Genomic DNA, 12437 nt, shown 5'->3' with positions numbered 1-12437 from the left:
TAGTTTATTTTTTATGCAGTTCAGCAGTCTGAAAGAGGAGGGAAAGCTCGAAGCACACATCCTGACAGCTCTAGAACATGATTCATTGGTTGAGTGTTGTTGCACCACAAAAGGCTTGAGATCATTATCTTGCTAAAGGTAGTAATTTATTTGATAATGAGCTAAGCTCCGCTAACCTTACTCAGATGCTGGGCAGGACCTGAAGCTGCAAGCACTGGAGTAATGGTATCATAGTTCTTTGCACACTGGGACTTGTGGCTCTGTGATGTGGCTGCTACTGCAGCAAAAATTAGATATAATAATATTATTTCTAAAGTGAACTCTAAGATTCCATCAGCAGGTGTAGGACAAGAACGAGATTTGGGCTGAGAGTTAATTTCTAGGTATCTTTCTCAGCTGCCTTCAGACACGTTAGAAGATTGAGGATTTATTTTACTCTTTCCATTAGTATTTCTAATTCATTGCAAAACTAGCAATATTTCCTTAAACCCTTACAAACAGTAAATAAAAAAAAAAACAAGGAATACAGGAGACAGCTGCCAGTCTGGAGCGCACAGAGGGATTATGTTAACACTCAAACACAAAGAAAGCAGGGATGATAATCTTGCTTGTCAGGCCTTGCTGGGGCCCCATCTTGTGTAAACCTGAAGGAATCTGCAGCAGCACAGCTCAGCATGACTCAGCAGAGCAGAAGCAGGAACCGATCAAGGGGAGAAGGGGTAGGGGACTCTCTTCAACCACAGACATTTCACACCTCCCAGCACAGAAATGTGCAGGGAGACAGGTTCCCCTTCTCACAGCTCACCATATGGTGTCCTCATCTACCCCCTTACACCTGACCTTATAAACATCTTTAATGGCTGTCATTTCTACAGACTTCTCTGAGTATTAAGATTTTTTTCTAATAGCCTCTTCCTCCCAGAGGAGTCAAGTGTCAAATAATGAAAAATCCCAGACCAATTTTTCATCTATGGAAATGTTTGGTGGCTGAGAATTTAAAGGCTGAAGAATAAAATATGAGAGGAACAGGAATAAGAGATTAGGGCCTGGATTCTGCTGCTGGAACCGAAAGGCTGTTGGAAAGCATGGGGGAGAAGTTGTTTCTGCTAATGAATACATGATGATTCTAGGCATATTTAAAACTAATCTTTAAATAGATCCAAATGTGCATGATTGGGGAGACAGCCATGGATCAGAACTGGTAAGTAGGTAATGGAAACTGAGGACTGAAGAAACCTGTGCAGGGCCAAGTGTCTTTATGTTACCTTGCAGGCTTTCCTTTATATCCTCTCTAGGGATGAATGCTGCTGGGCAACCAGGATGGGTGGGAATCATTTTTGCCAGACCATTCCTTCAAATACGTTGGAGGAAGAGTCCCTCCCATGTCTCTCTCCATGTAGGCCAGATTGGCAGCATCAACCATACTACTAGTGGTGCTAAGAGCCCACAGTGGGCAGTGATGGTGATCTGCAAAGCATTGCTTTCCTCCAGTGGTCTTGGAGAATCCCTGTGTTTGGTTTGGAGAAGGGTAGAAGAGAAGAATTTTCTAATAAGCGTGGCAGGCCATAGTAATCCCAGTTTCAGAAATGGGAGGAAAAACTGGGATGGAAAACTGTTCTGCAGTTTCAAACCATAATGAGGAACAGCAAGTTCATCTTAGTTTCAGGATTATTGAAATAATTTTATTTACTTTCCATAACTCATCCATTTAATTTTTTATGTAGAGTGTATATTTGTACATTATACACACTTGTCAGCTTTAGCTTCTGTCTCAACTAACCAACCTCTTTACTTGGGTGTTTCTGTTAATTGAAACACTCCTGTGATTTAACTTTTTAAGGAAATGGTAATGTTTCCTTCTCTTGAGATCATTGGCTCAACTCTAATGCCAAGCATGATCAAAGGTTACTGTTATTTGAGGTTTGTTGCATCATCTTTATGAACAAAACAGAAAGTCTCGCTCCAATTTTAACTGATCAACTGGTCACATTCTAAAACTATGATAAAGTTTGAAAATAGCAGCTGGAGAGGACATTCAGAAATAATATAGTAAAAAAACCACCTAGTTAATTAAGTAAACGAGAACCACATAGTGTTCCCTTGCCACTGGAGAAAAAGGAAGCTCGTTCTTTTTAATACTGCAAAACTGATATGACTTTGAGCTCCCAGAGTATGCAAATCTGGCTCCCAGGCTATGTCCCAGGATGTCAGCCCACGGACTGTGTCTGCAGCGTCACTGCTCTTTGAGGCCACGAGGTTCTGATGAATTTCCATATCGCTGGGAAAATTACAAGACTTGCAGTTAGATTAAGTGATATTTATGTAACATATCTGTAATATATATAAACGAATATTTTAGTTAGTAAATCGGTAGATAAATTTTGCTTTCCTTAGAGGTAATCTCCCATTGATGATATTATCTGAGTAAACTGAGCAAAACTGTATTCAAATGCATAACCTTATCCATGAGCACATGTTCACCCCACCGTTGTCTCTCCACGTAATAATTAAGGTTTGTAAGGCGTCTCTCGGCCGGGGTAGGGAGCAGCTGTGCGGGGCAGTTCGGCCATCACGGTGGTGGTGCGGTGCTGCCGCCTCCTGACGTCTCCTCACAGCAGCGGATGTGGGAGGGAACACCCCAAATCCCGCTCCCGGGCTTTCCTTATCAATTCTTATCCTTACCTTCCACTGGCCATAAGGTTCCTTTTACGTTTTCCAGAAGACATGTACTGTCATGGTCCCTGCCCCAAATGGCTTCCATTCTCCTGGGTCATCTTATGATGAGATTTTACTCTATTTATTTATATCTCTGCAGTAGCTCATAAATCCTTACATTCAGGAAGTTATGGCTTATCATTTTCATGTCACTACAGTTTGAAACATGCATTAAATGAACTGCATGAGGGTTGTGACCTCAAATAAATCAGTGAGAAAACATTTCTTCTCTAGTAACCCTTTCTGCATGCACATCAACACATCACACTGATGCAAAACTCTCTTTTATGCAGCTGGTGAAACAGGTGATTCTGCTTATTTACCAGCATAAGAATATGGAGATATTTAATTTAGACTTATTTAGAAAGTACATGTGTCTCTTGAACTAAGTCAGATAGTCAGGGAAATAAATAACAATCTTTTCACTGAACTGAGACTTGCGAGTTCTGGCTTGTTCCTGCTATTATTGGATATTTATTTATTTTTATTTAAGTTTATTTGTTTGTATTTAAGTTGTTGGTTTTTTTTCTTCTGTGGCTGAGTTTTTTGCTCTTACTAGCAAAGATGTTTTTGCAGAGCTGGGAACATAGGCTCAGCTTAAAAGGGAGTGTTAAAAAGTGATCCCACTTGAAGAGCTCCACCCTGTCTGGAGATTCTCTCTATGACATGAGTGCATAATTTATAACCATGACAGTCACAGCGCATTGCAGGATGGCAGATGTGGTTATTTCCACTTAATAAAGAATTTAATTTTAAGTGGCTAGTCCCAAGTAAATTCTTGCTATGGTCAGAAACCCCAGTGTCCTCTTGATTGTCAGTGCAGCTCCTTGGTCATGAAGCTGTCGAGGCATTCTGTTGTTAATATTAATTGTTGTGGAATTAATTCAATGGGACCATTTGAGTCTTGTCACAGATTTGTGTCCTGGTTGCACTTAATACTGCGTGATATGAGTTGTGATGTTTTAAGGCACGATGACTGGCTTATCAAAAGTGGGCTTTAGAACAAGTGACCACAGACTCCTAACACAGTCACCCATTGCAGTTAGAGGTGCAGCTACCATGAGGGTGAACTTGCAGAGTTTGAATTATTGTAGCTCAAATGGAAGTTATCATGAAGACCAGCCTAAATAGTCACCCTTACAGGGTCTCACAGGACACAAATCACCAGGAGTTGGAAAATCTAGAGTAGAATCAGAGAACAGTTTGGATTGGTTTCCAAAGGTCTTTAAAGGTCTTCTAGTCCAAACCCTCTGGAATGAACAGGGACATCTCCAACTGGACCAGGAAGCTTGCGGGAATGCCTCAGTAAATGGATATAATTTTTGGATGCACACTGGATGTATTCTGAGCAACCTGGTCTAGTGGAATTTTCTGCCCATGGCAGGGAGGTTGGAGCGAGATGACTTTTAAGGTCCCTTCCAACCCAAACCATTTTCTGGTTCTTTGATTTGTTCTCCCAAAACTGCACAAATCCCCATTTATCACCTTCCACAGGACCCTGCCTCGAGTGGACTCAGTACAAGAATGATAATGAGATACTGGAAAGGGTCCAGTGGAGGCCATGAAGATGATGAGGGGTCTGGAGATCTCTCATGTGAGGAGAGACTGTGGGAGCTGGGTCTGTTTAGTCTGGAGAAGAATGAGAGGGGATCTCATCAGTGCATATAAATCTCAAAGTCGGGTGTCAAGAGGATGGTGACAGACTCTTTCTAGTGGTGCCCAGGCACCCCAGTACAAGGAGCAGTGGCCATAAACTAAAACACAAGAAGTTCCACCTCAACATGAGGAAGAACTTCTGTACATTGAGGCCGGCAGAGCAGGGGGAATGGCTGCCCAGGGAGGGCATGGAGTCTCCCTGTCTGGAGACACTAAAAACCCACCTGGACACGTTGCTGTGACCCTGCTCTAGGTGACCCTGCCACGGCAGGATGGGGTGACCTCCAGACGTCCCTTCCAACCCTAACAAATCTGTGATTCTTTGACTGAGCTGCTCCATCCTGCTGGTTCGGGCAGCAGCTCCGAGCCTTTCGGGTCGGAGGGGAAACAGTGCTCGGTGTCCTTGCTTAAAAAAACCCCGACTGAACTCCCAGCAGGAAGATGGCCAGCCCTGGGAGGGAAACCCACCCTTCGGCCGCGGGGTGAGCGGGGCCAAGGCCGGGGAGCAGCCCCGGAGCCCGGCCCGGCCCCGCCCGCAGCCGCCGCCGTTGCTACGAAACGACGCGGCGTTCGCTGCTCAGCGGCGGCCTCGGCACCGCCGGGCCCCGGGCCCGCACCGACACCGCCACAGCCACCGGCACCTCCACAGCCACCGGCACCTCCACAGCCACCGCCCACAGCCACCGGCACCGACACCTCCACAGCCACCGACCCTCAGCCCCGAGCCCCGCTGTCCCCCCCCGCCGGCAGCATGGCTGAGGTAACCTGTAACCTCCGCCCCCTCCCTTCCCCGCCCCTTGTTTGGACAGGACGGAGGCTGTACCTCGGGATAAGCTCAGCAACATCATCCGTGCATCATGTTGTACCCATAAGTCATGATTATTTGTGGGGTTTACCTGTGTGAGCAGAGCTCAGTTATGTCCTGCGTTGAAAGTCACAGCAATTAGCCTACTTGTACGGAGGCAGTAATAGCATTTGTATCTTAGGAACAGCTGCTGCGTTTAAGATCGTGGGTGTTATTTCGCCCCCTGCCGCCCCGCTTATTGCCACTCTTCTTTATTTACGATCATAAACGTAAACAAGATCAACACTGAAATACCTGAAAGGAGCCTACAAGAAAGCTGGAGAGGGACTTTACACAAAAGCATAGAGAGGGAATGGATCCAAACTGAAAGGGAGTGGATTTAGATTAGATATTAAATTAGATTGTTAGGTTAGATATTAAGAGAAAATTCTTTATTGTGAGGGTGGTAAGGCACTGGAACAGGTTGCCCAGAGAAGATGTGGATGCCCCATCCCTGGAAGTGTTTGATGCCAGGCTGAGATGGAGCTCTGAGCGACCTGGTCTAGTGAAAGGCGTCCCTGCCCATGGCATGGGCATTGAAATGAGATGATCTTGGAGGCCTCTTCCTAACCAAACCATTCTGTGATTCTATGATTCTGTGGTTTGGAGAGGAGGATGAAATAAGAAGAAACCTGTGAGTTCCAGAGCAGGCTTGAAGGGAGGATGCACTAAATTTTGGCCTCACGCTGCAGACCACCCTTCCATGCCAGCTGGAGCAAGGGCTGTAACATTAAAGTTTCCCTTGTGGTTTTCCCACTAAAGTTTCTGACACAGAAGACACCACCCCCAACCAGAATCGTGATGAGGAGGAGCACATGGAACTGGTCTCTCTACCTCAACGCGTCATAAGGGTCTAGTTTTGCTCTTTTAAATTCAGGGTTTCCAGGTAGCATGAAATTACATACTCCACCGCCCCAAAAAACACTGAAACAAATTAAATGCGTTATTTTACTCTAGGAAATTGCTTTACTTTTTTTTAGGTTTTTGAAAATTCTCAGAATTTTGAAAATTTTAAACTGCTTATATTCAACTGGCGAGTAGGGGCCTGAGCCAATTTTGAGAGGTTTTCAGAGGGGAGACACCAGGGCCAATTTTTACAGTTGTGGGAACTGTGTATTTTACTGCCTCTCTTTTGGGAGGGGGACTCACAATGACTGTGCTAACAGGAGAGCTGCTCTCCTGTCCAAGTGAGATCACCTCTGAGATACAGTTGTAAGGATTTGGCACAACTGAGCTAGATCAATAATGTCCTCTGTGAAAGGTTTAGCAGTAGTATTTTGTGCAGAGGAAGGACTGTCTTGCATTGTCATTACTGAAGTTTTCAGACACACTTGTCTACAAGTGATTTGCTGGCACTATTTACATGGAAAGCATAAACTAATCAGACTTTAGAGGGTAGAGAAACTGGGCAGAACTGAGACTAAAATACAGGGCTTCCTCAATGGTTGATGCATTATTCAAACACTATCACGATGATGGTATTTTGTAGACTTGTCTTTAAAGCAGTTGTGGGACTCAATTACAAGAACTCTGATTGTTAAAGCACAGGTTATTTCAGTAAAACTGGGGGAGATGTGTTTGAAAAATAGCCTCCAACATGCATTATCGTGTTAGCAAAAGAACTGTTACTACAGAAAATGTTGTCATGATTACTTAGTAGCTGTTACACACTCAGTATATTACTTTTATAAGTTCTGGGGTCATAAGTGAGATGTTGAATTCCTCCTGTTTGTTGATTATCTTATTTCACTCAGGATAAGTCTGACAAACCGTATCTAGAGGAAAGTGCATTTGAGGCACTGGAAAAAGACTCCCAAGAATTCATCAGTCTGCTTAAGAGAGATGAAGCTCTGGAACAGTTCCGTGTGGAATATGAGAAGCTCCTCGCTGTTATGAAGAAGTCTCGTGAAAATGAGAAGCGTCTCATGGGGAAATGCAGGAAGCTGAGTGCTGAGCTTGTGGAGAAGTCATCTAAAGTAGCTGTGCTCACTAAGCTCTCTAAAGATGATGAGGAAACTATATCATCACTGAAGACGGTAAAGTTTTGAATAAAATGAAGTATATTCTGAAATCGTTAATGAAAAACATGGCAATATGAAAAGCACCTACAAGAACACTTTTATGTAGAGAACTAGCTGGAGAACAAAGGATAGAGCTGGCATCTCCAGCTGTTTAACCTCTGCTTTGCTACCAACTGCTTTGTTTTCTCAGCCTGGTGTTTTTACAGGTCTTGGTCCAATTCTGCATTTATTTGCACTAAACCAACTCCATCAGCTTTCAAATGCTCACAAATAGATTTTGTTTAAACTTTCCCTCCGTAAAATAGCACATTTTCAACTTAATACACAGTTTTTTATTCATTAATACTTTTGAAGGGCTGCTTGGATGTTGACTATTGCCAGAACATAAAAAATCTACTTCTTGCTGAAATATGGATTTTAGGCCAGGGAAGTGACAACTCGTATAAATAAATGTTTCACAGTGCTTTTGAAAAGGAGTCCCATGTAGCATTTCAATGTGATTTTACCAATTTACTTGGATGTATTCTTTGCTATTACTGATTTGAACTCTGTCAAATCAAAGTGCTTGGCTCACTGAAAACATTTGATGGGTTTTTTTAGGCTTTTTTTAGTTTTGACCATCAGAAACCTAAAGCTGCCAAATGATCAGAAGTCTGTATTTGGAACTTCTCTCATTCTGATGGTTTAAAAACTTAGCCTGTGATACCTAGACAGACTTTAATTTAGCATTTACTTGAGAAGCCTCCATGCCTTACACTAAAGTGTTTTGTTCCAGTAAAATAAATTCAGTGTAGCAATCCAGAGTGATTTATGAGCACTACAGAAATAGAAGTTTTTTGAAATGAAGTTTCTTGTCCTTGGAATTAGGAAGAAAATACACTTAGAGTAAATATAAATAGCAGCTCTGTCATCCTATGCCTGCAGCTTGCAAACCCATGGTACTGCTCAGAGCCTCCTCAAGGAGGAGGAAAAGTGTAGAAAATCTTGTTGATATTAACTGCTTCTAATCAAAACCTGGTAGATGCATGTCAGGAACCACAATGATCCTTCTAATTTTCTTTCTGCTATCACGTGGCAATACCCGACATGTGAACAGTAGCAAAGGTTGTCCTTCAAGATGGTCCCAAGCTGAGACATTGTCTTAGGAACATCATAAAACTGAGGAGCAGAAATGTTGGGAAAATAAGAGCTTTTCCAACTTCAGCAGCTAATTTGAAGCTCAGGCAGGGTATAGCTTTACCACATTGCCTGTTCTTGGACCCATTCAGAGATTTTCTAATGAAAAAGCTGCTTGACAATATGATCCTGTTAGAAATTATTTGCAGTGCACAACACATGACATTTCGATTCTAGTGGCTTGCTGTGAGCCAAGTATACAGCACTGATACTTTTTCAGTTTGGTTACGAGAATTAGTCTTTCCCTTAAATGTTCAGGAATTATTTGGATATAATTTAAAATATTCTTGGAGTTTTTCTTGGTATACCCTTCATATTCCATCTTATTCTCCTTTTTTTGAAGGGAAGTTCTGTTACAGCTCTAGTAATATTGAGAGAAGTTCAAGTGCTAAAGTAGCTAAGATGATATTCTTCAGTGCTAAATTAAACAAACAATCTGTCCCACAATTTAATTATTTATAATGCTATTATTTAATTATAAATGATAAAATAATTCTGATGGTGCTGTTCCTGTAAAAATGGTATACTTTCTTCAAATTAAGGCCCTAAATCTTGGTGACTTGATGGGTCATTAGGGTAACAGGAGCACAGCCTTGCTCTTCTAGATCACTGTTTCATATATGAATAAAAGTTCCGGAAGCAAAATTTTCCTCGATATGAAAGCCTGTTTGTAATCAGTGGGGTTTGTTTGGGGCAGGGGTTAACCACAGAGTGGAACTCAGGTCAGTAATAATCAGTAGCTGTTAACTGTCTGGTGGTTGTTCAGGGCTCTATTTTGTAGTTTTAATAAACTGGGCATAACAGTCTGCTGTTTGTAGTCCTATCAAAGGAGCAAAGGGCCAAGCTAATCAAGAAGGGAATACAGTTCTGTTTTTCGTGGGTAGGGATACTGATCCATGAGTCTGCACTGGAAGAATGCTGGAAGGGGAATTTATGGAAGCTTGTACTGCCCTGCTTGGAATTACCAAATTTTCAGTTTCCAGGCGTATCAATCCAATATACTAAAAAAGCATTTCATTAATTCTCAGTTTCTGAGCAATGAAACTGATGTTCAGGGTATTTAATGAAAATAAAGTAAGGCAATCCCACTTTTAGAATTCTGCTTCACAAGTTCCAGAGTTCAGTACTTCTCAAAAAATTTTTGAATTATTCTAATGGCAAACATCCAGTGTACTTCCTTCTTTATTTACGCAGCAGACTGCCAAGCATGTCACCTAACAGAATACTGCAGTTACTCAGTGTTACTGATACCTTTGCAACCTTTCAGTTCCCCTCTCCACTGAGTAACAATGGGAATATTTTTTCAGTGAAGGCTTCCATCATCAAAATTTTCCTCCTCTGTACTTTTGAAGTTAAAAGGTCTGTTGATTTGCTTCTCGCAGTAAAAGACACAACCAAGAAGCAACTACAACAAAACCCGGTTTTGCTGATGCTGAAGTCTGTAGCAAATTTGTATTTAGATTTTGATTAATAATGGGGCCATCACCTGTGCTTCCTAAATTTGTTAATAAAAATTGATATTATCAATACAAATTCAATAGAATTGGTTTTGCACATCAAAAGTAAGATGAAGTTCCAAAAGCACACCTTAGGGAGACCTGAAATCACTGGTCGTCTGAATGGCCTCATTGACTTCAGGGGATCACTTTTGCAAATACTCACCAGAACAAAATACTCACTGAAGCCAGTAGAGCCTCTCAGAGAGCATATTGATCTTATTCTCCAGTTCTAGCCCCCAAAACTCCCATCACAATGATTTAATTCACCAATTTTAATCACAGTTTAATCAGCCAGCAGGAAGCTTTGATTTAAGTAATCAGCTTTAATCTTATTTTCGATTTGCATTTTTGTAGGGAAAGGATGTTTGCCTCTTATTGGTTGAAAAATCTGAAACATATTTATTTACAGTTACATTTTATGCTTCTCTGCTATACAACATGATGCACTGTCTTCATGCTGTTATTTCAGTCTAGCATGCATTTATTTAAATTTCATAATTGAACATTTTTATGTAAGATAATAATCAATGAAAAATGTATTATTTACTAGATCATACTTAATCCTTTATGTGTGATCATTGCTGCATTTGAATGGAAATTAGAACTCAATATGTATAAAACAAATTGACTTTAGTACTTAAAACTGTTTAAATATGCTTGATACATAAGTGAAAAAGCACATTTTTCAAACTAAATTTTGAACTGAGTAATTTATTAAATAATGAAAATACTCCTTGTAGATAGTGAATTTAATTGACTAAAATCTCTTTCAGAATTTCTGAACAAGTAAAGCCCACCATTTAACTCTTATTAATAGATTGGGGGAAAAAAAAAGAAGAGCAAACATTCCTGATCTTTAAGTTCCAGATGGCTTCCCAAATTTGGATATGCTAAACTAGTTGAATAAATAAAATGAAAATGTATTCCCTCTGCAGTTTGAAGAGGCTGCAGATGTTATATTTTGTATTATCTTTTCAGCAAAATCCGGTAGCCTGTTACTTCTCCTAGTTTGATAGCTTGAATTTTTAATTTAGGCAGCTAAATATTAAATTTATTTGGTCTTTAATGGTCCAATAAAAATATTAACAACATACCATAATATAGGTGTCATAATTTAGAGTTAAATGTCATATAGAGGTTTTTTTAAGATCAGAGATGTTCATTACAATAAATAATTCTGTAAACTATGTGCTATAAATTAAATTATTTTATTTTCTTTGTTATGGAGGTGGTTTTTAAAATATTTTTTCCCTGCCCCAATTTCATTTGATGCAAGCAGGAGTTGAAGGGGATATTATGGCCTGATGTAATGCTGCTTCTGTTTGGCTCTCCTTGGGGAGACCCTGGAGCTAATGGAGAACCGCACAGCCACACTTGGGGTCTAAATCTGTACAAATCTGTCAAGTCCAGAACTCCACGAGGAGCCAGCTGAGAAAAGAGTGTGAAAGAAGGAGCATCATGCTGTGATTTGCAGCTCAGGGACAAAAGTAGTGTCTTCATTATTTACTGAGTCTTTGGGAACTTTCCTTCCAGTCCAGTAGCTTTCTGAATCTATGCATGTTTTTAGCACAGGATTTACACATAAGAGCTTGGTTTGAACCAGGCAAGGAGTAAGCCTTGTTTTTGATTCATAAGGATCTGGTTCAAGGGAGAGAAATGCAGGGGAAGCTAAAAAATTAAGTGAACCCTCCTCCCCTATGCTGTTTGTGGATATCAAACTGCAGACTTGTGAGAGGCACAGAAATCTGTCATTCAAGTAACTCCATGTGCTGAAATTTGGCATAGGAGTTGTGGCTTGTCTAAATATGTAGTTAAAATCAAAAAACACTACATCTTCACAGGTGAAGATGAACAAAGAGGCAGAAGAGTCAAGTAACATCTTTTTCTCATCCAAACGGAATTAGACGTTCACTGTCCTAACAGCTAATAAGACTTTTACAGACATGAGCTATTTAAGTGGGTGGTACTTTGTGGTGCCCTTTGTGGGCACTGAATTTTCAGTAAATTTTTATATATTAGTGGTACTCACATGATCAAAGCCTCATAGAGTGAGATGTGATAATACTCAGATCCATGAGTTAAAGAAAATACATTAGAGCTTTTGTGATGTAAATTGACATAACCCGAATGGCTCAAAATGTTTGCTATTCCCTCACCCCCAAAAAAGATACCAATGAAGGGAACTGTTGTGAACCTAAACATGAAAGGACTAAACCCTATTTTCTCGACTAACTAAAATGCAAGGCAATTAGTTTTTAGTTTGTGGTTAATTTTAAACATAAATTCATTTATGTGATTGTTTTCCATTTTGTTCCTAGGAGCTTGAAAAGTCCTGGAAAATGGTGGACACAGCCTATGAAAAGGAACAGAAAGCAAAGGAAACAATTAATTCACTGCAAAAGGAAATTGCGCGCCTAAATAACTTAATGAAGGAAAGAGCACAGGAGTACAAGTAAGTTTTCCTCAGGAAGAGGGAAAGCCTAATTTGGTTTTCTATCATGCTACACCTTGTTAAGCCGTTTAAAT

The 12437-nt window shown here is 40.7% G+C and overlaps 1 protein-coding gene across 3 annotated transcripts in view; it reads left to right on the top strand.

Annotated features, from left to right (window-relative positions):
• The first annotated feature begins 4967 nt into the window (after positions 1-4967).
• CFAP58 (cilia and flagella associated protein 58) overlaps positions 4968-12437 on the top strand; it is a 55499-nt gene continuing 48029 nt past the window's right edge. The window contains exons 1-4 of one of the 3 annotated variants that reach the window (XM_027898003.1): positions 4968-5030; positions 5073-5131; positions 6970-7251; positions 12230-12363. In XM_027898003.1, the coding sequence (XP_027753804.1) occupies positions 5123-5131; positions 6970-7251; positions 12230-12363 (425 nt within the window). In that variant the 5' untranslated portion in view covers positions 4968-5030; positions 5073-5122. Of the gene's footprint in view, positions 5132-6969; positions 7252-12229; positions 12364-12437 lie in introns of all 3 variants that reach the window. The other 2 variants (XM_027898004.1, XM_027898001.1) reach the window with 2 other exon arrangements.

The sequence above is a fragment of the Empidonax traillii genome, unplaced genomic scaffold, assembly GCF_003031625.1.
Source record: "Empidonax traillii isolate 1590-97213 ecotype Southwest subspecies unplaced genomic scaffold, ASM303162v1 scaffold574:size890810, whole genome shotgun sequence".
NCBI classification, from domain to species: domain Eukaryota; kingdom Metazoa; phylum Chordata; class Aves; order Passeriformes; family Tyrannidae; genus Empidonax; species Empidonax traillii.
This window is presented reverse-complemented; position numbering and strand designations above follow the sequence as displayed.